Raw genomic sequence first — 23,316 nt, forward strand, 5'->3', positions numbered from 1 at the left:
ATAATCTTAATTCATTTTTTTTTCCCAAGTTGTACTGAAAAAAAAATTCAAGCACATTTTTTTTTGGAAATTAGCCTTTCCTCTCTCTCTCCCAATAGACCCCTTAGCACAGGTTCCAAGGTCCTCAACAGCTGGGTCAAAGGCAGAAGAAAGGGACGTGCACCGGGAGCGAGGAGAGATTCCGGAATGGGGCTCAGCTCTTGATTTCTGTGTCTGGCACTGGCATTCTGTACGAAAGGTGGACCCGGCCTCGCAGGTACCGGTCTGGACAAGAAATTTTTAGGTAAGATCTTAGATATCTGATCGTGGCAAATGTCTCTCTAACACCTGTCCAGTGCCTGGGGAAACCCTCACACTGGGAGAGACGTAAAATCTGGCCTGGACTCCCTATTCCCGAGGCCCTGCCACCGGACTCCGGGCCCCGCCCCGCAAGATTGCGCAAACTCAGTGGCGACCTCTCTAGCTCCCTTCCTCCCCCCTCCTCCGGCAGCTGTCAAAACCCGACCGCGGACTTCCTGGAGGCCCCGGACGCCGCTCTGCGCATGCTCAGCAGCAGCCGGGGTGGAGAATACGCACGTGCTTACGGACTGCCGCGGCGCCTGCGCGGTAGCCGCGGTCGCTGCCCGGAGTCGGTGCCCTTAGGACGCCTTTCGCACCTTGACTCGGCCTGTCCGCGCTAGCCGGTTGGGGTTCAGTGTCCGCTGCACACGCCCTGCAAGCGACGGCGCCATGAGCCTGTCTTCCAACGTACGAGGTGAAGTGGGGCCTGGGAGCGGGTGAGGCTGGCGGCCTGCGCACGAGTGCAGCCTCGTCAGCACCTCTCCTGGCTGTTACCGCTGCTCCGGGCGTCCGCCGGTCTGGTCACCTTGAGATGCCCAAGGGCAAGCTCTTGGCCGACTTGCGGGCTCCCTGGGCCGAAGGGGAAAAGCGGTGTGGATTGGCGGTATCCCCGGGCATATTTTGGCGTGGGGACCAGGCAGACATCTCTCTACCTAGGTCCGGATCAGGTTTCCGCTAACTAGCCAAACCCTAAAACCTAATGATCCCGCCGCTAGCTTTTCTCTCTGGAGCCCCCTCTATGTTCTGAAGGAATAGGGCTTGGGGAAAAGAAAAAAGAAAAAAAAAAGGAGAGGAAAAACAAACAAAACAAAAACCTGTTTCCCCCTCCTCACGTTTAAATCACCGTGGAGTCTGAGCGTGTATTGCCTGCAACCCTGAAGGGATGCATGACTAATCACATTTTAGTTTCGCACATTTTTTTTTTTTTAAAGGGAAGAAAGCCAATCCGAGATCTTAAGTTTTCCCAGTTTTTCATTATGCCTCTGGCATCTGGCGCTTCCTGGCTGTAGTCCAGGAGAGAAGATTGAAAACCGAGCTCATGGAGCCTTTCTTTTCTTTTTTTTTCTTTTTTTTCCAGCCTTGCTCCCCATGTGCTAGTACCTAGCGTTTGGAAGTGTCACTTCACAGAAGGTCCAATTAAAATTAAGAGACTTTCTGGAAGTCAGTTAATGTGAACTTCATTTCGTAACAATTCTTGGTGGTTTTATAACTATTAATATAATACTGTGCACCAGCTACACGATACATGTGATCTCTCTCTCTCTGCCCAGTATAAAATGCCACACCTCAAGGTTTGGTTACCTGTAACAGTAGTTAAGTAAAGGTAAAGAGATTGTCCAGAAGTTAATTAAAACGAGCCCAATTGATTTATTCAGTAAATATTGACCACCTAGAATGCCAGAGTCTGTAAAAGATTCCTACTCGTTTGAGACCTAATTTTGTAATAGATTCTATACATTGGAGAATTCCTCTTCTGTTGCCAAAGTTACTGTTAGAGTGAGGGTGACAACCTATGACATATTTAAGTTACTAATGAGGTATATATAGGAGGTGATTATTTGCAAAAATTATGTCAAAGGAGACTCATCTTGAGTCTCAAATAGAGGCACCTCGGTGCATTTAAAGTAGGGATTGATTTTTGTATGTGTGTTTTAAACAAACGTGTTATTTTCTCAGGAATAAGACTATTGTGTAAAATAGGATACTGGTAATTTTTTAGGAAGACAGTTTGCACCTGTGTGATATGGGTGGAAAGATTCCAAAATGTGCCCTTAAAATGTGGACATTTTGTATAAACAGGCTCTAAACTCTGGTTTGGTAGCATACTATTGAAATGTGAAATAGGTGAGCCATAGTGCTTCTTAATACTACCTACACAGGCTAATCTTTCTTGCAATTAAGACAGATTTGTTTTTTGTATTGTTTTTTTTTTAATCTAACCGTAAGGGAATCTAAAAGTGACTTTCCCATTAGTTTGCAATTTTCTAAGGGGTAGGAAATTGCTTGGTGAAGAGGGTTATTAACTTAAAGTACGGTTTTTATGAGAAGTAGCTGTGGACTGACTGTCCCCGGTTCTGGTCAAGGACACATGCCAGGGTTGCAGGCTCAGTCCCCAGTGGGGGGCATGTAGGAGGCAGCCGATCAATGATTCTCTCTCATCATTGACGTTTCTATCTCTCTCTCCCTCTCCCTTCCTCTCTGAAATAATAAATAAAAAATAAATAAATAAATAAATAAATAAATAAATAAATAAAAGCAGAACGGTTGTTATGAGGATTCTGGGAAAAGGCCCAACGCCTTTGTAAATCTTTTCTACCAGCACCTTCTTTCTCAGATATAGTTGTGTGGCAAAGTATGGACAGAGAATGTCTTGGGAATCCACCTTGTAATGATAAGAGCTCACATTGTTCTCTCAAGTTTTAAACCAAACCTATTAGTTTTTACTAGATTGAAAATCATTTTAGATCATTTGATTTTGGGGAAGATGACCATGCCTCTTCTTAGTTAATTTAGTTAATAATTATAAAGGGCATAGAATAGTATTTGACAATGGTAACCACAATATAAGTATATGTATGTGTGTGTGCATACAAAATTCTTGTTTATATTCAAAAGAAAATAATGAGTGGGTTATAAGTAAAAGTGATGGGCCTCAGGCCAGGACATGAATCTGGGAGAAGTAATGAGGATGAGTGACTGAAATTGATATCCAAAGATCCCACTCATTGAAATGGCTCTTGACCATTTGGTCTATTATACTAAACTTGTATTTCCTTATTGGGGTGTAAGTGACATGCTTATACCAAACTCACTTTTAATTTCATATCAGATATTTTATTGTAGTTTATTATAGTTTCTATCATTAAATGGCTTTTACTACTAAGGAGTCACTAAGGACTCCTCCACATACTTGATAGACGAAGTTTGCTAAATATTTTGCTCCTCGATACCTCCAAAACTCACTGAATCTGCTCTCATCTGTAATCCTTCCCCTTAACTGAGGTCATTCTCCACGTCTTCCAGTTGCCATTTTCTCCTGCTTTCTTAAACTCTTGCCTCACTAATGATATCTAGTGATCTAAATCCTGTCACTCAGAGGTTTTCGTCAGCCCAAAGCAACTCATAATTCACCCTCATCTTTAAAAAGAAAAAAGAGCCAACTTAACCAAATACAGGTGTTACATGTATACACACTTTAACAGCTGATAGCTCAATTTTGAAAATGATATGGATTTTAATAAACACTGCCTTTATAATTATTCAGAGTGTGTGTGTATACATTTTTTGGGACACCCTATGTTTTAAAAGGCCTTCCTTAACCTGTCCCCTCAAATCACTTTTTTTCATACTTTGCTTTATCCTCAGATTACAAAATAGGTGTTCATCTGTCTACCTTGTGTTTTATTATTCATCCCAAACCTTGAATGCTACAATGTGTGTAACCAAAACTAAATTTCATAAATTCTTACTCTCTAACTTTTATATCCTTGTTTATTTTACTAAAACTAATTCATTTGGATTTAATAAATTCCTTGAGTCATTTAAAGTGACTGTTTAATGGTTTGGCTTTTTGAGGAAGAATGTCCAGATCTGACAATAAAAAAGAAGCTCCTATGCATTATAAACAAGTAACTAGGACAGTGATGGCGAACCTATGACACCTGTGTCAGAGGTGACACGCGAACTCATTTTTTTGGTTGATTTTTCTTTGTTAAATGGCATTTAAATATATAAAATAAATGTCAAAAATATAAGTCTTTGTCTTATTATGGTTGCAAATATCAAAAAATTTCTATATGTGACACGGCACCAGAGTTAAGTTAGGGTTTTTCAAAATGCTGACACGCCAAGCTCAAAAGGTTCGCCATCACTGAACTAGGAGGTTTGTGAGATAGAGGAAACAAAATTGTGGTGAGCTGATATTTCTTGGAGCTGAGTAAATGAGAGTCCGTTAGAATATTCTCTGTGTATGTCTGAAACATTTTATAATAAATGTTTTTATTTTTAATCTCAGGAGATGTTTAAATTTCAAACTTTGAAACAATAGATTAAGATGAGGCCAAAGATAAGTTATTTGGTGTAAGAGCAATGTGATGGTCTGATAGGCAAATGGAGCCGAAAAATCAAATTAGCAATCTATTATTTCTTCTTACACAATTTATATTGAATACCACCTGTATGCCAGGCCTTGAGAGGAACAGCCTACCAATCTGTGGGAGACCAAGGGATGGAAAGATTTAAACACAGCTCCCCTCCCCCTCTCCTGAGAGGAAAGGAACATTTTGATTCTGTGGCAGTTGACACGGCTGGAGTGAACAGTTTGGGGCAGAAAGGGACTAAAGGAAAAGAAGCAGGGTGAGATTTCTGTGTAAATTAAAGCAAAATAATTCTCACACTAGAGAAAATCAGAGGAATGGGCTATATATAAATAACGGTGTAGGATTTTGGAACACGTTCATATTTTCTCTATCTCTAAATAATTCTAACGGATAAAACCAGAGATTATACAGTAACAGGCCAAGGGAAGAGTAAGACAGGTAGGAATTATTTAGGAATGTATCTGTATTTTGTTCTTTATATTGGCTTACGGTATTTGTGTAGATAGAAAGCATTGTTAAGGAAGGTTGGATAAGCTGGGATTTGATCTAACTATAAGGAATACTGTACCTTGAGAGATGCCCATAGAAAAATGGAAGTGAACATAAACAAGAAAAGACAGCCGGGCCGGTGAGGCACAGTGGTTAAGCATTGACTTATGGACCAGGAGGTCATGTTTGATTCCTGGTCAAGGTACATGCCTGGATTGTGGGCTTGGGATGTGCACGAGGCAGCTGGTTAATGATTCTCTCTCATCATTAATGTTTCTCGCTTGCTCTCTGAAATCAATAAAAATATATTTAAAAAAAATAAAAATAAACCAGAAGAAACAGAAATAATGTCAGGAAGTTGTTAACTGAAATGTCTTTAAGAATTAGATCTTGGCCCTGGCTGGGTAGTTCAGTTGGTTAGAGCATCCTCCCTGTACACCAAGGTTGTGGGCACATACAAGAATCAACCAATGAATGCATAAATAAGTGGAACAGCAAATCGATGTTTCTCTCTTTCCCTTCCTCTCTCTCTAAAATCAATCAATCAATAAAAAATTTAATTGGGTCTTGGTAAAGTCCCTGTTGCCTCTAAGGTTGTGTTTATTCTTAATATATACTAACAAAGACTAAATGTTACTTTGGTTTTCAATTCTTTCTCTATTCTAATTGTTAGCTTTTGAATCCATCATCATTCTTATATATCTTCATATAGTTTCCTTTTCCTTCTTTTCCCTCGTTGCCAGTGACATCCACAGCTTTTTGCCAGAAAAGGCTGTTTGAGGCTGCAGTAATAAAATCATAAACAGCATTTTTCTTATTCTGAGAAATTTTACATTTGTCTCTAAAGAGATTAGAGAATTAGAATTTGGGGAGGAAGAAAAGAAGAAATGGAAATTCTTTTCTTAATACCTTCTCTAGTTCTATAATTCTAAGAAAAACTCACTGGAGCAACTACAAAGCCATTTTCCTAGCAGGCATGTGTTTGTGTGTGTGTGGCATTTACATAGGGTCACAGAGTGCCTGTTTTGATTCCTCATGGAACAGTCACTCTTGGGTGATACCTAGAATCAGTTCCCATTTCTTTCATTTACTATTGCCTCTGTTCCTTGTCAGTTATTCTGTCATTTCTTCCCCATCAAAAAATCCAGGGGAACTAAATGTTTTTAAAAAAAATGTTTATTAAAAAAAAGGTTACCATATGGATTAAGTTGGTAATCTATATATATATAAAAGCCTAAGCGACCGAACGACCGAATGATCGGTCGACCAGTTGCTATGACGTACACTGACCACCAGGGGCAGACGCTCAACGCAGGAGATGCCCCCTGGTGGTCGGTGTGCTCCCACAGCCAACTTCGCGTGGCCAGCTGGCCAAACTCCCGCTGTCTCTCCCCCAGCCAGCCAAGGTCCCTCCCCCTGGCTGGCCAACCTCCCACAGTCCCTCCCCCTAGCCGGCCAGCCCCCCCAGTCGTCCCCAATCACTGGCCAGCCAAGGGACCCCACCCCCACCTGTGCACGAATTTGTGCGCTGAGCCTCTAGTATAAGATAAGAGAATAGAAGAATGTTTTAATGAGTAAAAAAGATTCTTTTGGCCTATTATAAGTTTCAGGTAGAAAATCCTATCAGATTCTCTTTTTATATTGTGAGACAAATTAATACTAGTCAATTGGGGTTCTTTGGGTCTCAGGCTTTTTTGTAATATGTAGGCGCCATTAAAATAAATCAGAGATTGCTTCATGATTCACCTAAAAAGTAGAATGCAATTAAGATCAACAGCATTTAAGGAATTTTGTTAGTCTTTCAGGATATTCCCCCTTTTAAATTTCTTCTAAAGATAATATTCAGCAAACATAACTGAACATATACTATATAAAGCAATATTTTAGCCCATTTTGTGATAAGTACATTAATATTCAGAGTGGCTTTCTATTAGCAAAGAAGTGGATTGCCATAGCTCCTGACTTAGAATATTTTCTTAAAGAGGTTCCAAGGTAAATAATGCATCAAAAAGAAAGCTCATTACCTGGACAGTGTGGCTGAGTGGTTAAGTGTCGACTTGTGAACCAGGAGGTTACAATGTGATTCCCAGTCAGGGCACATGCCCGGTTATGGGCTCAATCCCCAGTGTGGGGCGTGCAGGAGGCAGCCAATCAATGATTCTCTCTCATCATTGATGTTTCTATCTCTCCCTCATCCTTCCTCTCTAAAGTCAATAAAAATATTTTTTAAAATTAAAAAAAAAATCATGAATCAAGCTAGAAATTAGAGCAAAGTTTCAGCCCTGCTTGGAATTGCCATGGGGAAATACTGTGAAGCAGCACTAAAATTCAAGACAAACCTACACCAAATGTTCAGTTAAAACACATCCTTCAGGGAGGCCAAAGGTTTGAAGCTGTCAAATGACTTATTAACTTGTTTTCTCAGTCATGCAGCACCTGGGAAGAACATAGCACTAATGTTTATTTTATGGGATTATAGCAGGAGGAATGGAAATGTTGGGGGAAGGAAAACAAACTAAATTACTTTGTAGAGAAAAATACTGTAGTTGAAAATAGAATACGAGGAACATGTAAATTAGAAGCATTGGTAAACACTAGATTATTAAATAAGCTAAGAGAAGACCAAGATAAAAGAAACTAAGTGTGAGAATAGTTATTCTTTTCCCATAGAGTTCTGTAAGAATTAATTCCAATTTTATGTAAGGCACTGGTGGGTACGATGGTTAATAAGACATTTGACTGAATAGTGCAAATTAAGCCATACAGTTAGTTACTCATTATATGTTTTTATTTGGCCTTGGAATGTGTTTTTTATACTTATCTCTCTAGGGCTTTATTTGATAGTCTGGGAACTTATTTCAAACACTATGAAGATCTGACTCAGGAAGTGCTGGGAAGCAGTCCAGTGTGTTTATCCTGACCCCTGTTCAACTTCTTCCTGCAGTCCACTCCGTGCTGGGAATAGACAGCTGTCCTCTGAGGCTGAGGCTAACCAGACTATGCAGAACTTTCTCCTCTCCAGCAGTCTCTGGATATGGGGTAGCTGTTAAGTGCTTGGGTTTCTAAGGGCTCCTTGAAAAAGAAAGCTATGTAGAAAAAAATAAATAGATGGCCTGTTGGTCAAGCAAATAATTGAGTAGAAAAATATCATTAAACTTATTTTTTTTATTTTTCAATTACAGTTGACATTCCATATTATTTTATATTAGTTTCCGGTGTATAGCTTAGTGGTTAGACATTATATAACTTAAAAGTGATCCCATGATAACTCTAGTTCTCACCTGGCACCATACATAGTTATGACAGTATTATTGACTATATCCCCTATCCTGTGCCTTATATCCCTGTGACTATTTTATAACTACCAATTTGTACTTTTTAATCCCTTCGCCTTTTTCACCCAGCTCCTCAACCCCCAAAATGTCATTAAATTTAAAATGAAGTTTGTAGGGAATTTAGATAATCATCCACTGATGGGTAATGAAAAATCGGAATTTATTAAATGAGTATATAACTGTAATTATATTACTCATGTTTAATATGAAACTAGTCCATTCTGATTTTTATTTTAATGAGGCGGCACTTTGAAATTTAAAGAAACAACTTTTTAATGACTTTGGAGCCCAGAATCATGTCGGATTTATCCCTTTGAATGTTTTCTATTAAGGATGGTTTTGTCTGTATTTTTTAGAGCAATTGGTATCTATAGACTCACATGTTATTTTAAATTTTTATGAACTCTTTAAAAATATTATTAAGCCTTGTTTTTCCTCTATCTATAAAGTGATTTTTAAGTTTCCCTCTTCTGTTGTAATTTAGCTATCATTGCTATGGACTGGGGAAAGTCTTAACAGTTTTACATCAGTGTGTTCTGACCATAAAGTTAATATTAAAAACCAACTTTGATTATTGAGATGCTAAATGCTTAAAAAATTGGATTTCCTGAACATTATATTAGATTATTAGTGTATATTTTATACATATTTATCAATAATTTTGATAATTATTCCTGTTTTTCTTCTCTGCTCTAGTTGAATGGATCGCAGCAGTTACCATTGCTGCTGGAACAGCCGCAATTGGTTATCTAGCTTACAAAAAATTTTATGTTAAAGATCATCGCAACAAAAATATGGTTAACCTACACATTCAGAAAGATGACCCCAAGGTCGTACATGCTTTTGACATGGAGGATTTGGGAGATAAAGCTGTGTACTGCCGTTGTTGGAGGTCCAAAAAGGTGAGGAAATAAGTCCTTTATATTAGTACCATTTTTAATGAAATACTTCTTTTTTTAAACTATTCTATCAAACAGGTATCACCAGATAATGTTAAGATAGCCAGCCCTTTTAAAAAAATTTTTGATGGATCCTGTTCTTCTCTGTTTTCCTTATACTCTTCGGGAATATAGTTACTAAAATGTATTACCACTGCCCTGCTGGTTTGGCACAATAGTTGAGCATCAACCCAAGAACCAGGAGGTCACGGTTCAATTCCCAGACAGGGCATATGCCTGGGTTGCGGGCTTGATCCCCAGTAGGGGGCGTGCAGGAGGCAGCCCATCAATGATTCTCTCTCATCATTGATGTTTCTATTCCTTTCTCCCTCTCCCTTACTCTCTGAAATCAGTAAACACACACACACACACACACACACACACACACAAGAATGGTTTAAAATAAAATGTATAACCACTATAAAGTAAAATTACATCATATTCTCCTTCAGTTCAGGTGAACATAACCATATTCTTAGCCAAAAAGAGGAAGAAATCTCTTTATTTAGTCGTAAAGATTTCCTCCTCAAGTGGATCTTAGCCTCTGCTCTCCCACGAAAGGATGTATGCAGCCTAAACACGGAAACAGGAGAGGTAAAAAAAAAAAAAAAAAAAGAAAAGAAAGAAACAGAAGAGGTAAATGTTTTCTTGAGTTTTCAAACTCCTGGATTCTAGGAAAAGTTTTAGAAATTTCAAGAGAAAGTTTGGGAAAATTTGCCTTGAAATTTTTTATCGGGTAAACATATTAACCCTGTATCCTAAACTTTCTTTAAGCTGCAGCTTTTATAGTTAAATGTCTAACATTGTATTTTTTTTAATCTTACTTTCTTTTGTGAGATTTGCATTTCATCAGGTTCCATTTGGAAGTGTCATCTGTGATACCTGCAGCTTTTAGACAGTGATGACAGCTACTGATCTAAAGATGGCAAATTACTCTTCTAAGGTCACCTTGAAAAGCTTCATACACTGACTGACTTTCTGAAGGCACATTATGTGAGGGACCTCTTCCTGTACTGCAGAGCCATTATCACAAATCAACATATCATATAGTAGGCACTGGAAAGCATATCCCACTAACTCCCTTCTCCCAAGACAATTGATGTTGCATAATCCAGTGATACAGTGCTTAGATTATGTCATAGTGTCTAAAAATGCTTAATGAACATATGGAATATGAACCAAAAATTAATAGTGCTATTGCAAGTTGTATCTTAAGAGCACTATTCATTTGGAATGTGGGATTGTTCAGAAGTACCAGTGGGGTTGCTAGGAAATAATCCTCAATAATATTCTATAGACTAGATCTGGTTTGTTTTTTTTGTTTGTTTTTGTTTTGTTTTTTATATATTTTATTGATTTTTTACAGAGAGGAAGGGAGAGAGATAGAGAGTTAGAAACATCGATGAGAGAGAAACATCGATCAGCTGCCTCCTGCACATCTCCTACTGGGGATGTGCCCGCAACCCCAGGTACATGCCCTTGACCGGAATCGAACCTGGGACCTTTCAGTCCGCAGGCCGACGCTCTATCCACTGAGCCAAACCGGTTTTGGCGATCTGGTTTGTTTTTAAAAATTATGCCTATAATAAGTTTCATTCTTTTATTGCTCATCAAAATATAGAAAGTAATACCTGTAGAAATGAGGGCATTTCTAAATCAGAGTTGTAATAGTTCTTTAGTCCGTGATTTTAAATAGTTCATTTAATGTCTATACGCATGGCAAAAGTAATAAAACAGCAGGTATCATAGATGTGTATAGTGGATACAGTACAAGAGCTTTAAATAAAAAGAAGAGTTACACTGTGGGCTAGAATTTTCTGGGAAGGTATAGTGATATATATATGGAAGTTAAATTGCCCAGAAATATTGGTGGCATTTGAATAGACTAGCAAGTATTAGAAATTTTATCAAAATCTTCTGGAAAGAACTCATATGAGCAAAGGTGGGATCAATGAAGAATCTAGTCTTGTCCTTGCACTGTCTGCCGCCAGAAATAAGTCCAGATTGAAGAGAGTCTTGAGTGTACCAATGTGAGGAATTTGTGCCTCCAGACTTGGGGGAGCTCCTTGTCAGGGATTTCAGACATAAAGTTAAAAGACTTATACCAGGATGCTAGCTATGGGACTGGAAAACAATGAACAGATAGATACATGAAACATTTGGAGGGAAGGATCAGCCAAATGCAACGATGATTTTTGTCAAAGATTGGGGGAGATCAGCTGACGCTCACTGAAGTATCTAAGCCTTTGAGTTTGTAGAGATGGTGCCATTAACAGAAATAAGGAATTCAGGGTGAACAGCTGGTTTCCTAGGACAGTAATAAGGAGTTTTATTTCAAAGAGTGAACTTACGGTGATGTTTGAATGGAAATGTACAGCAGACAATCTGAAAATGTGGGACTGAAGTTGAGACATCAGGGTTAGAGATAGAGATCAGCAAAATTGATGAGCCAGGCATAGGAATGCAACCAACCAATCCTGGATACAGATAAAAATCAAGGGCTTAGCCCTAACCGGTTTGGCTCAGTGGATAGAGCGTCGGCCTGCGGACTGAAGGGTCCCAGGTTCGATTCCAGTCAAGGGCATGTACCTTCGTTGAGGGCACATCCCCAGTAGGGGGTGTGCAGGAGGCAGCTGATCGATGTTTCTCTCATGGATGTTTCTAACTCTCTATCCCTCTCCCTTCCTCTCTGTAAAAAATCAATAAAATATACTTTTAAAAAAACAATCAAGGGCTTAGTATGAACTCTTAGGGGATTTTCTGCATTTTGGGAAGAGGAATAAGAGCCAACAAAGGAGATTAAATGGGCCAGAGTTAAGAAGAAAACTAAGAATATTAGGGCTTCACAGTGGAAAGGAGGAAAGTTTCAAAGATTTGGTTGTCGGCATGTGTGAAAAGTCAACCCGGTGAATAGACTTAGTCAATTGACCTTTTGGTGTCATTTCAACAGAATAATTAGAAGCTGTGTCCAAGTGATTTAAAGTATGAATTCTTAATAAAAAATGCTAGAAGTCAAATCTTCAGTAAATGTGAATGAACGAAAGAAAAAGAAATGAGATGACAGCTTTAGTGGACTCTAAAGCTTAGCTTTGAGGTCAAGTAAAGTGTGTTTACCTTGGTTGGGTTTTCCCAGAAAGTAAAGCGTCAATAAAGCAAATATATTCTTTCATGGACTAAGATCTCAAGTATTTCAGGAAGAGTCACAAATAGACAGAAGGTGGTGATTTGAATGTTTATTAGACTTTATAGTTCAACATAACAGTCCAGGATTATTCTTGCATCATACAATTTAGAATTTTCAGATGGATAAACAAGCGATTACCATTTCCCATAGCTGGACTTTAAGGAATGCCAGATCAATCATTTTATTTTCAGCTTTCTCAGTCTTTTTTGTGTGTTTACCTTTTATGCCATTAATGATACTCTTTGCATCTAGGATTTATCACTTTGGAATTTTCTCTGAATCTTGGATACTTTTTATTCCCAAAGTAAATATTACTTTGAATATTACTCAAGTTAATGGATGGTCTTCTTCAGGCATCTTTGGAAGCTCCCCACATTCCTGAGGTTCCTAAGGTTGTCATAACACACAGGTGCCAAGTCACACATTTATATGTCAATGCACAGACTTGTAATTAATACCTTTGATTAGATAGGTGTTACATTCAGTAATTTTTTTACTTATACAACCCAATTATTTTATCATAAAACTTAAATGCCTTTTTTACCTATTTCCAAAAAAGTTATATGTAATATAAACTTGAATATAATCCTAATTCATTCTTAAGGTACAATCGCTGGTTTGTGGTATGTATGTAACGAGTGGTTTTCCCAGAGCTAATGAATCAGATCTGTTAGTAACGTGTAGAAATTCATTTTTTTTAAATGTATTTTATTGATTTTTTACAGAGAGGAAGGGAGAAGGATAGAGAGTTAGAAACATTGATGAGAGAGAAACATCAATCAGCTGCCTCTTGCATACCCCCAGTCAAGGTACATGCCCTTGACCAGAATCGAACCTGGGACCCTTGAGTCCGCAGACCGACGCTGTATCCACTGAGCCAAACCGATTAGTGCTAGAAATTCATTTTTTAACACATTTCATTCTCCCTCTTCCCCCCCTCCCCCCCAGAATTAGTATGCCCTCTGCTGTTTCAGAAACTGGCCTGAATAATATTTCATAATATTTCACCGAAGGGCTCTCCATATGTACAATGAGAAGGAAAGGAGCCAATAGAAAGGAAATGATTAAAGTGACTACAGGGGAAAATGCTATTTCAGACAGTGGTGTCTTGAAAGAGAGTGGAAGGAAATGAGACTAAGCCCAGATGTAAAACTCAGCCTTAAGAAGGAAGATAGTCTTACTTTCGAAACAAGATGAGGGAACCTTGATGTAAGAGAGAAGAGTATGCAACATAGTCTTACTAGATTCCCACTCCACCCCACCCCCACTCACCTCAGGTAGGTTAGTTACATCATTTGCTGAGTTGTGATGTTGTAGGCAGAGAGAAACGTGTTTTAGTACCCACTGATTCCAAGTCAAAGGATGGGAGAAAATGAAGCATTAATTTAGAGAGTTTTAGCTAAATATTTAAGAAAATAGGTAAATTTAGGATTTAGTTCAATTCATAAGTGAAAAATGAAACTTTAAAGACAATTAATTGAATTGGAGACCAATATTAACAACTGTGTATTACAGAGTCTGCTGAAACAAATTCTCCCCCTAAAATCACCCTCATTTTTATTAATGAGCCAAATTAAGACCAATTTATTTACTACATTAAGTTTAGTTTCAATTTGACCTGGTTATTTGCATAAACACAATAAGAATAGCAATTGATTATATAGGCTCTTTTTAAATTTTTTATTTATTTTTAAAATATATTTTTATTGATTTCAGAGAGGAAAGGAGAGATAGAAACATCAATGATGAGAGAGAATCATTGATTGGCTGCCTCCTGCATGCCCCCTACCAGGGATCGAGCCTGCAACCCGGGTATGTGCCCTTGACTGGAATCAAACCCAGGACCCTTCGGTCTGCTGGCCGACGCTCTATCCACTGAGACAAACCAGCTAGGGCTAGGCTCTTTTATTTTTAATTTTTTTATTATTATTATTGATATCTGGGAGGAAGGAAGAGGGAGAGATAGAATCCTAAATGATGATCGAGAATCATTGATGGGCAGCCTTCTATATTCTATACACCCCCTACTAGGGATTGAGCCCACAATCCAGGCATGTGCCCTGACTGGGAATTGAACCCTGACCTCCTGATTCATGGGTCAAAGCTCAACCACTGAGCCATACCTGCAGGGCTATGTATGCTCTTTAAAATCTGCTTTGATGGAATTTCATGATTGAGCTTTAATTAGTCTCCCAGGGCAAAGAAGCTGAGCCACCCAGTTGCCATCAGGTTTTCCTGCAATACCTATAAACTTGGGTAAATTCCTCAAATTGAGGTCCCCAATGATCTCCTTGAGGTTCCAATTGTTGGGCTAGTGACCTGTAGCCTGCTTTTCATGTTCCCGAAGCCTTGATCCTTTAAGAGGCCTGGGAGAGAGAGCAGCCACCCCTCTCAAAGGGAAGGGAGAGTCCCTGTTAAGTCATTCCTGAGGCTCTTACAGAAGTTGGTACCAAAGATTCCTGGTGACCTATGTCTTGGCCAACCAGACGAGACAGCACCTCGGGCCCTGCCAGCCTTTTCTAGGAATATTAGAGAGTGCCGGGTGTCCCAAGCATATGAGCTAGGCTCTCATTTATCCAGAAAATGGTCCTGTTCAGAACCTCAGAAAGCAATTCCAATTGAAAAGTCAAAGTTAAAAAGGAGCCATCCTTTTTTTTCCTGTCCTTAGTTATCTTGACCCTTATCTATAGCCTAGAGCAGCGGTTCTCAACCTGTGGGTCGCGACCCCTATGGGGGTCAAACGACCCTTTCACAGGGGTCGCCTAACACCATCGGAAAACACATATATAATTACTTATTGTTTTTGTGATTAATCACTGTGCTTTAATTATGTTCAATTTGTAACAATGAAAATACATCCTGCATATCAGATATTTACATTACGATTCATAACAGTAGCAAAATTACAGTTATGAAGTAGCAACAAAAATAATTTTATGGTTGGGGGTCACCACAACATGGGGAACTGTATTAAAGGGTCACGGCATTAGGAAGGTTGAGAACCACTGGCCTAGGGTCTCTCAACCCTTAACCCTAGCTCCACCTCCAGGATTTCAAAAAGCTCAAAGTCAGCCTGAATTTAACTCCAGATACAAAAGAAGGAAGAGAAAGTGTCCTTCAAGCCAACTGAAATTGAAATGAAATGCGAAGACCATTTTGGATCTATGTAGGACCATTTTTTTATTTACAGCTTCAGGGTTTGAGTTGGGGTTTTTGGTGAGTGGTGGGCTTATTTTTGTTTTTGGAGGTGTGTGTGTTATAGAAAGTCTCAATCTATTAATGGTTTGGAAGTGGGTTGCACTGAGTCCATTTTTTCATAGAAAGAATATTTAACAAACAGAATAGGATATTTTCTGAATGTTGGTTAATCCACATAAGGACAGTGTTGTAAAATCTTAATCTGTGTTTATATGTTTTCCTATTACATCTACTATCTTATGTTTACCAAAGGATGTACATAAAAATGGTGTAAAATGTCATATTCTTTCAGGAAGTTTCAAAGAACTCACTGCTTTTGTTTACTTTCTCAACCAAAGGAAACCTGTTTCTCTGAGTGATTTATGGTAATGAGCCAGAATGGCCCCAGGCAACTTCCTTGGGAATATAATCCAAACTGTCCTTAAAAATACAAAGTTTGGCGAAGGAAGATAAAATTTTCTTCAGTTGCAGATAGAAGAGATAATTCAAAGAGGAGATGTATTTATTTCCATTTTGAATCACCCTAAAAACAGAAACATCATAACTTGAGATATGGGGCCCTTAAAAATAAACAAATCTTAGGTTTTTTATGAAGACCGTGGTAATGTTAGCTTTCCAAGTGTTTTTTCTTTTTCTTATAGATATTTCTTTCAATCTCTTTTCCATACTTTCTCCAACCCTGTTCTAAAGATATCTGAGATGAATGGATTTTTGATTGGTTTAACAAGCATACTAGGTCAAACTGATTGTCAAACTGCAGTGGGAAGGCCAGAGAGAGTTGGGGGGCAGGAGGGAGGGGAGTAAGAGATCAACCGAAGGACTTGTATGCATGCATATAAGCATAACTAATGGACATAAGACACTGGGGGGTAAGGGAGGGTAGGGGTTTGTCAAGGGCGGGGGGGGGGGGGTGGGGGAAAGGACACTTATGTAATACCCTTTGTAATACTTTAAGCGAAAAATAAAAAAAATTAAAAAAAAACAAAACAAAAAAAAACAAGCATACTAGGATATTTTCTGGACATACAGGAAAATCAGCCAATTTAATTCACAAGCTTTTCTCCAGGATATATTAATGAACAAAGACTAGTATCTTAAAACAAACTTTAGAATCAACTATGACCTAACCTTTTTTTCATCAAATATTGTATCTTTTTTAGTTTTAACTTTAAGTATTGATACTATATGAACTGAATTAAATATACCATTTGTGTTTTTATAACTTCAGCTCTTTGCTTGACAAGTTTAACAAATTTCAACATTTTAGAAAGAGGCTTAATAAAATTTTCATGTTTTCATTACATTAATATTTAATGCAAAAACTATACCTGTTCTGACTGGTTGGCTCAGTGGATAGAGCGTCAGCCTTCGGACTGAAGGGTCCCAGGTTCGATTCCAGTCAAGGGCACATGCCCAGGTTGTGGGCTCGATCCCCAGTAGGGGGCATGCAGGAGGCAGCGGATCAATGATTCTCATCATTGATGTTTCTACCTCTCTCTCTCTCTCCCTCTCCTTTCCTCTCTGAAACCAATAAAAATATATTTTTTAAAAAACTATTCCTAGATTATGTTTGAAAGCACTTACCTATCACTTATTTTCTTTCTCTTGGATAAAAAAGTTAAAAATAAAATAAGACACTTTCTGAAAAACATTGTTATGTAATTTACTTTTTGAATTTTAATGCCCAGTAATTACCATTCATTCATTTATACTATATTAAGGATCATGAAGTAATTTCAATAAATATATTCTATTGAAATGTACTAAGCAGCCCTAAGAAATTGCTAATCTTATTTTGAAATAGCTCATTATGACTTTGGTTGAAAAGAAAATGTTTAGTTGTTCATAACTTAAAATAAGAAATCCCTAATGTGTAAATATGATGGGAATACTTAACCTTCACATGAAGTTTGGTAGATGATTCTGACCTAAGTCAATAATTCCTGTGGTTAAGTGTTAATAGAAAGTAGTATTAAAAGATATCAGTGCCTCTGAACAAAATGGTTTTTAATACCTAGTTTACATTTTAAAGGCATAAAAGCATTTTTATACACTTTAAAAGCATGAAAGTTTATTAACAAATAGGTCCTACTACTCACTAATTTTTAAACAAATATTTATTTTTTACTTGTTTACTTTTAAGAACATGTGAAACATGTAAATTTCAGTTTTTAGGCAGAAACAGATTATTGTAAAAAGTATATTCTCTCTCTTTTTTTAAAATCCTTACCCAAGGACATGCTTAGAGTGAGAAACGGAGAGAGAGAGAGAAAAACATAGATTGGTTACCTTCCATAGGAACCCCAACCAGGGATCAAAGCGCAACCCAGGCATATACATGCCCTGACCAAAATCAAACCGACAACCTTTCAGTGCACAGGCCAACACTCAACCAACTGAACCATTCCAGCCAGACTATAGTCTCATCCTGATGTATGGCTTTCTTAATCTTTATAAGATTTTCTTTATTCTCTATAGATTTCTCTCCTGTTCTTGATTCTATATACGGAGAAAAATAATTTGAGAAAATGAATTAATTTTCTAGTATTTTTAACAGTGACATTAAAAAAGAAATAAAAGTGAAGCATGCTACATCAGTAAGTTATTTGAGGCTTTTTTACTTACTGATATTTGTTTTCCAGAAATATCTATATTTATAAAAGGCTAATATGCTAAGTGTCCCTCCCTCCGTCCTACTGGTCCCTATTACATGCACTGACCACCAGGGGGCAGACACTCAATGCAGGAGCTCCTGAGCTGCAGTGACTTGACAGCAGCAGTTCTCCGGTGATGCACTCCAAAACCAGAGGAGGGAGCCCGATTCCTTGTGGGACTGCGCAATTCCACCTTTGGCTGTGGGTTATGTTGTTGCTGGGGCACTGTCGGCCCCGAATCTGGTTTACTGCACACTTGCATTTGCGTTCCACACCCTGTATGACAGCAACTTTGCAGAGTGCCCTCTTGCACTCTGGGACCCCTCAGGGGATGTGGAGAGACAGTTTCGGCCCTATCCCCTCAGGCCAGGCCGAGGGACCCCACCTGCTGGAGGGACCCCGCTCACTCTGCAGATGGCTTTCGAGCCATGGGGCCACCCCATGTTGCAGCTGGCTGGGGAGGACCTGTGGGAGGTTGGCTCTAGGGCGTGTCCGGCCCATCTGGCCCAGTCCCGCCCTGCCGGCCACCTTCTAATTGATTTCCTTTCAATGTGCACAAATCTGAATCTGTGGACCGGGTCACTAGTGTTTTATAATCTGTGTGGATGAAACTTTACAGTGACATGTTTTATGTGAGCTATTTATAAAAATGGAGTCTTTTACAATGTAAACTTCCATTCTCGCTGTAAAATCATGTGTTTATCAAACATATGCCACTTTGAAATGCTGTTCTTTGCTGTAGAATACATTTTAGTTTGATTTTTTTTTTTTATGGCCTCTTTCCTCATCTATGCCAAAAAACCTGAAAGCGTGGGTTCATGTTTTTGCTGCAAGGACTTGTTTTTAATATGAATAAACTGTGTACCATATCATATTGACCTAAAAAAAGAAATAATGCAAGCTTCATATGTATTACATTTATATTGCCCCAAGATGAAACTTATACCTGGTTATAGAAGGTATTCTGAAAACCTTGAGTTTTTCTGTAATTTTTAATTAATTTACTGCCTCTCAGAATTATATACAGATAGTAAAATTAAAATTGAATTTCATTAACATCAAATATTTTAATTTTTTGAATAGACACTGCTAATATCAAAGTTTAAGATTATATATCATCATTGTCTAGTTTCAGGTATCTGAAATTATATTCCCCTTCCCAGTGAGTAATCAGGCGATTTTACTCGTAAGGCCAAGACTTTTGTTACTATACTCTTCTAAACAGGCTCCTTCCATGCAATAGTGTACCTTACACTAAACATGAAACTCTAGATTAAATGGAACAGGTGCTAGCTATCATTGTGTGACATGAAATAGAAGTGAAGCTATAAATATAGAAAGAGAGAAACAAAATAATCTAGTGATAATTGAGCCTTCTAAGTGTAAAATCCTGAGGAATAATCTTGTCAGAAATACATGAGACTTGAGAATGAAAACTGCAAGAAAAATAAAATAGGATTTGGCAAAAACAAAATTCTCATGTTTATGAGGAAGAATAAATAGATAGAATTTAAATAAAGTTAGGTAAAGGATAAATAGGAAAGGTTTAATAAAGAATAATATGGCTCGGCCAGCATGACTCAGTGGTTGAGCATTGACCTATGAACCAGAAGGTCATGGTTCAATTCCTGGCCAGGGGGCATGCAGGAGGCAGCCAATCAATGATTCTTTCTCATCATACATGTTTCTAGCTCCCCCTTCCTCTCTGAAATCATTAGAAAGGTATTTTTTAAAGTAATAATATAGAGGAAAACTAGCCCAATTTTAAGCTTATTTTAATCAGTTATTTTCCCAGTGGAATAGGTTGATGAATATAATAATGTCAAACCTGTATCTAGGCATTGTATATTTCATTTTGATAAAATTATGAAGAAAGGTATAACAATCTAGGATGCAACCTCTAAAAATATTGAAGCAACAAGATCTAGAACAGCATTTTGCAAAGTGTACTATACTCTATACAACGTTGTGATCGTGGATAAGTTAAAAATGCCCATAATCTAGTCAGTTTGGAAGAGTTTGGGGTAAAATAGAGTTTTTTTATAGCAGGACCTTCGTAAAATAATAATGTATATTGTGAATCAAAATAGCTTTGTATGTGGGTCGTTTGTATGTTTTTTAAACACAGAATAAAACCATATTAGAATATATTGCAGCACTAACTTCTTTGGAGCATATTCTGGGAAACACTTAAACAATTTTTTGTCCTTTCCCTCCCACTGGACACCAAAAGATTAGCTATATCTAAAATGTGAAATCATGAGCCCGGCCAGCTTGGCTCAGTGGTTGAGCATTGACCAACGAACCAGGAGGTCACGGTTCAATTCCTGATCAAGGCATATGCCCAGGTTGAAAGCTCAATCCCCAGTGGAGCATGAAGGAGGCAGCCAATTGATGATTCTGTCTCATCATTGATGTTTCTATTGCTCTCTCACTCTTCCTTCCTTTGTGAAATCAATAAAAATCTACTTAAAAATGAAAAATGTGAAATCATGAAACGGAATGTGAATCTACCATATTTCTAGAAAAAAGTCTCCATTAAAGATGTTAAAAAGAGAGAAATGTATGAAAGGAAATGTATGATGTTAAATAGGCCTATTTGTATGAAAATGGGAAAATTAAGGGCATGAAAAACTAAGCAAAATAAAAAGGTTTAGGGGAAAAAATTGTATTAAGTTGATCAACAGAGGGATCATATACAAATTGATCTTAAATAAGTGAACTTAGGCTCTTAAATAAATAGGCAATGGATATAGCCAGTTCACTAAAAAGGAATTATAATTAGTATATAAACATGGAAGGGTTTTCAAAATCCATACTCAAATATCACAAATAGGAATGCTATTTTATATTCAGTCGTCATGATATATATGTGACTTGAACGTCACCCCCACTCTGCCAAACATAATATTGACTTTGTGATTAGACATTTTATATTCTCTTTTTCTCTTCCCAGTTTCCGTTCTGCGATGGAGCTCACACAAAACACAACGAAGAGACTGGAGATAATGTGGGACCTCTGATCATTAAGAGAAAAGAAACCTAGATCGACAGTTTCCATGCTGCAAACCAAGTCATCCTGATTGCTTAATTAGAATGACTGCCACTTTAGTCTAATTCACCTTCTCTGGGTTCTAGATGTGGTATATTACAAACCGCAGCTTTCATATTCATGTCATTTGCCTTACTTGTTGAACCATCGTGGTGCCCGTTTGTTTAAACAAAGGAAAAAGTGAAACTGACCTCATGGCCTGTGGGTTATTTTGGTTTTGTAAGGATCCGTTTCTTTGCATTTAATATAATCACATTAGAATGTAGTTGTATGTTCAGGTTAACATTAAATTATTCTCAAAATCGTGTATGTGCAGATTTACTTAAAATTTTCAAGAAAAATTATCACCTTTTGTTAATTAACTTAGAAAGTAAATTGGGTGTGGTTAAGCTACATTAGTCTCTTAAGACTTAATGCAATCTAGGAATAACCTGTTATGACCTTGGTTTTCTTCTTGGCAGTGATAGTGACACTGAGACAATATGGCTGCTGTGTTTTCCCAGTTTTTAATCAAAATGAACTTTGAATGTTATTCTGCTTATTTAGAAATGGGCCAGGTAAATAATAAAGGGGTGGTAACTTCTTTGTACTCATCTTCATGGATATTGATCCATTAAGGTAACCAATAGTGGCTATTTTAAAAAATATATATTTTATTGATATTTTTACAGAGAGGAAGGGAGAAGGATAGAGAGTTAGAAACATCGATGAGAAACATCAATCAGCTGCCTCCTGCACACCCCCCACTGGGGATATGCCTGCAACCAAGGTACATGCCCTTGACGGGAATCGAACCCAGGACCCTTCAGTCCACAGGCTGATGCTCTATCCACTGAGCCAAACCGGTTAGGGCCAATAGTGGCTATTTAGATCACAGAGAAAATAGACACAAGTTGTCATGAAGAATGTCTTAAATGTTCCAGGATTCTAGCCCAAGCAGTGGCAAGCACTTGATATGGGGACATTTAATTGGAGCATGTAATATCAAATCTCTTGAACACAAAGCCACACATCCATGACAAATAGTAATCACAGGGCCAGATCAAAGGTGTGAAAACATTTTTATTTCCCATGTTGATAATTAGGCATATGACTGGTTCAAGTAAAACTATTTTGGGGAGAAAAATAAGAATTACATCCTCTTTTAAATTGTATGATCTTTTTCTTAAAAGCCAAAATTTGAAGACAAATATTTTTGTCGCACTTTTTTAAAAGTGCATGTTTATTGCTGAAAGTACTACAGGTGTCCCCTCTTTTTCCCCATTGACTCTTTCTAGCTTGCCCCCGTTCCCCATCCCAGGCCCTCACCACACTATTGTCTGTGTCCATGGGCCATGCATATATGCATTTAAGTTTCTTGGTTAATCTCTTCCCACCCACCCTCCACCTTCCCTCTGAGATTCCATCTGTTCCATGCTTCCATGTCTCTGGTATTTTGTTCATCAGTTTATTTTGTTCTTTAGATTCCACATATGAGTGAGATTATGGGATACTTGTCTTTCTCTGTCTGGCTCATTTCACTTAGAATAATACTCTCCAGGTCCCTCCATGCTGTCTGAAAGGGTAAGAGATCCTTCTTTTTTACAGCTGCATAGTATTCCATGGTGTAAATGTACCACAGCTTTTTTGTCCACTCATCTACTGATGGGCACTTGGGCTATTTCCAGATCTTAGCTATAAACATAGAGATGCTACTATGAACATGTGGGTGCATACATTTTTTTCTGATTGGTGTTTTGGGTTTCTTAGGATATATTCTTATAAGTGGGATCACGAGGTCAAATGGCAGTTCCATATTTAATTTTTTTGAGGAAAACCCATACTGTTTTCTATAGTGGCTGCACCAGTCTGCATTCCCACCAGCAGTGTACTAGGGTTCCCTTTTCTCCACATCCTCACCAGCACTTGTCATGTGTTGATTTGTTGATGGTAGCCATTCTGTATGTCATACTTTTCAAAGACAGTCCAGGGCATTACATTCATTACTTATTCAGAAAAAAAGAAAATGTGAAAAGTAGGAGCAATAA

The 23,316-nt window shown here is 38.0% G+C and overlaps 1 protein-coding gene across 1 annotated transcript; it reads left to right on the plus strand.

The window, feature by feature from the left end:
• Nucleotides 1–590: 590 nt before the first annotated feature.
• Nucleotides 591–21,596, plus strand: CISD1 (CDGSH iron sulfur domain 1). The gene is made up of 3 exons (XM_070432788.1): nt 591–754; nt 8,960–9,165; nt 21,194–21,596. Exons 1-3 carry the CDS (start codon nt 730–732, stop codon nt 21,281–21,283), a joined length of 321 nt encoding a protein of 106 aa, XP_070288889.1. The 5' UTR covers nt 591–729; the 3' UTR covers nt 21,284–21,596.
• Nucleotides 21,597–23,316: the final 1,720 nt, after the last annotated feature.

The sequence above is a fragment of the Myotis yumanensis genome, unplaced genomic scaffold (assembly GCF_028538775.1).
Source record: "Myotis yumanensis isolate MYYU_CA2020_CCGP unplaced genomic scaffold, mMyoYum1.0.hap1 SCAF_13, whole genome shotgun sequence".
Lineage (NCBI taxonomy): Eukaryota > Metazoa > Chordata > Mammalia > Chiroptera > Vespertilionidae > Myotis > Myotis yumanensis.

Bases quoted from the DNA above. Each gene is read 5' to 3' on its own strand.
- CISD1 (XM_070432788.1), top strand. From the start codon at position 730: ATGAGCCTGTCTTCCAACGTACGAG. The intron at 755-8,959 runs GTGAAGTGGGGC...TCTCTGCTCTAG, and splicing joins CCTGTCTTCCAACGTACGAG to TTGAATGGATCGCAGCAGTT. The intron at 9,166-21,193 runs GTGAGGAAATAA...TTCTCTTCCCAG, and splicing joins GTTGTTGGAGGTCCAAAAAG to TTTCCGTTCTGCGATGGAGC.